The sequence below is a fragment of the Lactuca sativa genome, chromosome 1, assembly GCF_002870075.4.
Source record: "Lactuca sativa cultivar Salinas chromosome 1, Lsat_Salinas_v11, whole genome shotgun sequence".
Taxonomy (NCBI): Eukaryota; Viridiplantae; Streptophyta; class Magnoliopsida; order Asterales; family Asteraceae; genus Lactuca; species Lactuca sativa.
The window spans coordinates 76,331,048-76,336,479 of record NC_056623.2 but is presented as its reverse complement, the minus strand read 5'-3'; the positions used below and the strand labels follow the sequence as shown (position 1 = coordinate 76,336,479).

At 30.3% G+C, this 5,432-nt stretch overlaps 1 protein-coding gene across 1 annotated transcript; it reads left to right on the top strand.

Annotated features, from left to right (window-relative positions):
• Positions 1 to 802: 802 nt before the first annotated feature.
• LOC111886043 (protein FAR1-RELATED SEQUENCE 9-like) lies at positions 803 to 4,235 on the top strand. The gene is made up of 9 exons (XM_052766003.1): positions 803 to 959; positions 1,042 to 1,116; positions 1,228 to 1,281; positions 1,398 to 1,631; positions 2,007 to 2,196; positions 2,277 to 2,535; positions 2,889 to 3,530; positions 3,629 to 3,959; positions 4,042 to 4,235. The coding sequence occupies exons 1-9, from the start codon at positions 803 to 805 to the stop codon at positions 4,233 to 4,235; spliced, it is 2,136 nt and encodes a 711-aa protein (XP_052621963.1).
• Positions 4,236 to 5,432: the final 1,197 nt, after the last annotated feature.

The following is a 5,432-nucleotide window of genomic DNA, read 5'->3' as shown; positions in this document are numbered from 1 at the left end:
AAGAAGATGTAAAACATGCTTTGGAGTTGGTCATGATAGCAGGAATTGTTCTTCTGGATTGAAGAAATCATAAAACTACAAGAAATTCATCAAATTGGACGTTTTTAGATATTATTTAGTTTGATTTCAGTAAAATAAAAGTAATTTTTGATGAATTATATGGTATTATCAAGTTTCAGTTCAGTGTAATAAAGTTGTCGTTTGATGAATTATATGTGGTTTTCTTTAAGTATTATGGTTAAAATTAATAAGATGTTTGTGTTCTATGATATATTTATGTGTTATATGATCATACAGGTTATCTTTCCAATAGAATATCATAGCAGATTCGAGTTAACAAAAGTTGTTAATGCTTGCATTGATTCGAGTTAACAAAAATTGATATGTTTTATAAGTCATACTTGCGATAGTATTCTGATAGAATTATTTCATTCCGATAACATGCAAAGTTTTGTAATGCATATTTATATATCATTCTAATAGAATACTTTCGTCAATAAAATATTCTGCAACTTTTCTTAAAAAAATAGATAATTTTATTGTTAAATAGTTAATATAATGTAATGTTGGAATTTTTTATATTTGGAATGTGAATATAGTACCGTTTTCATGTTTTTCCATTTATCATGTTTTTAAAAAAAATCAAGTCGGAATCATTTATTTTTATCACTGATCCCTAATATCAAGGCTTTTAATTTGCATGAAATCCGTTTTCATCCCTATCTAGTTTGTATGACATTTTTAAATATTTTGATTTTTCAACTAACAAAGCATAGACAAACACTCTCGGAATTTCTTAGCAATGGGCGATCAAGAACCAGATGTCAATAATCATATTTATGAGGAACATTATTTGGCTAGTGATGATGGCAATGGAATTGAAGATTTCGATTTTCCTGATAATGATACACTATATAATGACGGATTTCAAACAGGAGAAAGCAGTAATCCTAATTTAGGTTAGTTTTTTGATTTTTTGTTTGAGTTTTCATTCTATTTTCAGATTCTATATTGTTAATACTTTCATTGCTGAACATAAAGAGGACGCAAATAATGATGAAGACGAAAATCACTTAGTTGATGAAGACATAGAGGTTAATATTGATTACAGTGAAGGTAATAAATCCAATTCATGATACTGAAGTTGCTACAGAAAAAAGATAATGCTTTCAGAATAATATTTATATAATTCTTTCAAAATGATTATGTATTCTCTATTTTAAACAGGACAACCACATGTTACTCATGAAGATACAGAGTTTAATATTGATTTCATTAAAGGTACCAATTTCAATTCAGAATTTTTGTTTTATTTTTTACATAAAAAATAACATTGTGTCAAAATAAAAGTTATATAATTCTTTCATAATAATTTTGTATTTGCTATGTTTAAGCAGAACAAGAACATGTTACTCATGATTATGTTTCTCCTGGTGGCACCTTGTATTGGACTCCGATTGTTTTAGACGACATCAAACCAAAAGTCTCATCAAAATTTAATTCATATGGTGAAGCAGAAACAATGTATAGAAAATATGCATTAGAATCTGGTTTTGATGTCAGGCTTGGAAGAGTCCAAAAAATGAAAAATGGGATTATTACAAACAGACATATTGTGTGCAATCGGGAAGGTAATCCGAATACTAGTAAACTAGATACTCTAGATATTCAGCATAAGAAGACTCAAAGAAGGAAAGATCTATTTGGGAGGAATTGTAAAGCGAAAGTTGTTTTAGAAATACTTCCCGGTACTCTTACATATGTCGTGAGTGATTTTGTAGAGCGACATAATCATGAGTTGTTTAGCAAAGGCAATATGCACTTATCTCGTTCAAAAAGAAAACTTGATTATTCCCAGGAAATTTTCATTCATAATTTGTCAAAACAGAACATTGGTCCTGTAAAAGCACATAGACTGTATAGTGCTCTTTAGGTTGGTCCTTCGGTTCGAGGTGGATTGGTTACTGATTTCAAGAATGCTAGGAGGAATCTTAATTGTTACATAGGTGGGAGGGACGCAAAATTCCTTGTTGACAAGATGAATGATAGGAAGAAAAATGTCCCATCATTTACTTTTGAGTATAAAGTGTCGAACAAGAGATTGAATTCTTTATTCTGGGCTGACGAAACAGCAAAGTATAATTACAATTCATTCGGAGACGTTATATCACTCGATGCCACATTCAACATGAATAAGTATTTATAACCTTTAATATTTTTCAATAAGAATTTCATTATTTCCATTTATGTAAACTAATATTTTATTTTTTAAATAGGTATGATATGGTTTTTGTACCGTTTACTGGCATTGACAATCACAAAAAATGTGTAACATTTGGTGCTGGTCTTTTAAGTAAAGAAGATGGAGTTTCTTATGAATGGTTGCTTAGAGCTTTTTTGAAAGCTTTTAGAAAACAACATCAATTGGTTTTATCTGATCAAGATCCAGCTTTGAAAAAAGCTATACATAAGGTTTTCCCATTGGCACATCATAGGTTATGTATGTGGCATATAACGAAGAAGTTGCCAAATAAGGTATGCATAAAAAAATTATTATTCTTATTTTTTTGGTATGATTCTACAATTGTTTTTTCATATTCTGCCAGAATGTTTTGTTATAAACAGAATCAATTGCATTAACTCTTAATTTTTCTTATCATTCTACAATTTCTTTTAAAATTATGCATTCATTATCTCATATTCTAACAGAATCAATTCATTCTGACAAACCCATTGTCTTTAAATGTAACTTTTTGTTATGATTATACAATTATATCATATTCTGACAGAATCAATTAGTTTAACTCTTACTTTCGTTCCGACTCTAAACTTATTTTTCCACATTCTCCCTTCATGATATCATATTCTAACAGAATGAATTTATACAGATTTTATCAATTGAAGATGCAACAACCAATCAAAATTTTCGAAAGCGTTTTCACTCTATAATTTGGAATTCTAAGCTGGAACCACATGAATTCGAGAATGTGTGGCATCAGATGTTGGAGGAGTTTAAAATTACTGATAACACTTGGATGAATACAATGTATGGATTGCGAAAATCTTGGATCCCCGCATTTTTCAAGCACATTCCAATGTCTGGTCTTATGCGGACTACATCGCTGTCTGAAAGTCAGAATTGGTCATTTCAAACCACGACACTAACCGGTTCTTATCTTGTCATGTTTATGATGACATTTGAATCAGTTATGGAACGACAACGACATAACCAAATTCTCAATGATTTTAATACTGCCACCACTTTTCCTAAATTCATTACCCATACTCCGTATGAACCTCATGCTTCAAAGGTATATACACGAAAGATATTTTATCAGGTTCAGAAGGAGATATCAAGATCTGAAGATAATTGTTTCCAAAAGAATGTGATATCTTCCAACGGTGTTGACACGATTATTGTTATGGAGAAAAGAAAGAACATAACTATTAGGCAAACAAATGATGTCGATGTTGATGACAAAGATGAGGAATACAATTACGATTGTCTTATAAGGGATACTGAATACACGGTATGTTTTTTTCACATTAATTGCCATTTTATCATTTACATTTAACCACTAAAATTTTGCAACTTAATTATTCTCACTAATCATCTTATATTTTCCAGGTCACACACTCAACAAAAGATGGTTCGTTCAAATGTATTTGTATGCATTTTGAACATTTAGGTATCTTATGCAGACACATATTCTATGTGTTTAAGTTTTATGGCATCGAACAAATTCCTGAAAAGTACATTTTGAAACGTTGGCGTAGGGATGTCATTCCAACAGAATTACTGAAAAGACGCTTCACTAATTCTTTCGCCGATTCTACTTCCGACATGACTGCTATTGATATTTTTTCAACTGTTGACCGTTGTGTGTCTTTTTTGAGTCACGATGCAGCAAAGTTAAAGTTATACCTCGACGAACAGAATAACTTGAAAAAAAAAATTCGTAGACGACTGTCCAAATCATGATCTACCGACCAGAGCAGATCATTTCAAGTAGCTTTTAGGTGTGGTTGGTCCTGATGTAGAATCTGATGTTAATGACATTCAGAATCCTACAGATATTCGTAATAAAGGTTGCGGTAGTCGTGGGAAAAGATTAAAATCTACAAAAGAGATGATAGAGAAGGAAATCTCGAAACCTAAGAGAAAATGTGCTACATGTGAACAGATGGTTCATCATGACAAAAGAAATTGTCCTCTAAAGAACACCAAGAAATAAGTTCCTTGTTTTTTTTTTTTTTTTTTGAGTTTATTAGAATGACATTTGATTTAATTATGTCGATTCACACTTATTGTTATCTTTTATGTCGTTCAATAAAGTATTCACTTTTATTACTATTGACGATGACATTGTCAATCAACATAACAATATTTATATTATCTTATTACTTAAAAATACTCATAAAACGTAATACAAAAATTCATTCCATCGACTGTATAAATTCATTATTTTCAAAAATTCTAATACAAAATTTCCATCGATTGTATAACTTACAGAAACATACACAACTTCTTTCAATCATTTTAAGATTGATTTTAATGTTAACAAAAATGTTTTATTATTTACTGTAATATACAAACGATACATGCAATTTGCAGACAAGAATTCATTATATTTATATTCTATTTCATAATAACGTATTCTAACAAAATCATAACAAATACTACCTTGCATCATCATCATATAATTTGTAAAAAAAAAATATTCTAGACACAATAGTCACAAAACATTATTAACCACAACAATGAATTATATTAACAACATTATTAGAAACAAAAAAACATCAACAGATGCATTAGTAATGATAACTTTCATTATATGAAAACTACATTACTAACAAGAACCTTTGATTTTCACAATGCACAACATCAACAACCCATATTTTAAACAACGCATCAAGACACCCATTATACGAAAATTAACATTCCATTATAACATATATCGAATACTACTGATAACATTACTTCATAACGTCTGATAGACAAACTACTATTTCAAACATCTAACATAAGGCAGATTCATGCTTCAACATTCAAAAAAACAAGTTCAGCTCATGACATATCAAAGTTTATCTGTCAACTTACTAAATACCATGCCAAATTCTTACCTACGACCCTTTGTTTTTCTTTTTTTCTTCCTGTTTTCAGCTGACTCTCTTAGAAGCATATCTTGTTCCAAAATATCAAGCTTACGAAACGCTTCAAAATCTTTAACTATCATACTCTTGAACTTATTGAAATCAGATGTCAACAATCTTGCCATGTACTTCGTCCTTAGCTTAATTGCAGCACTCACATCAGCAGGCATTTTACCTGTAAGACCACACTCCCAACGCCCTTCATATTCCCCCATGTACGTTTCCATATGCCTCATGAGGTATATTCCACATTCTGTTCCAGCTTTTTCGACTAGCCA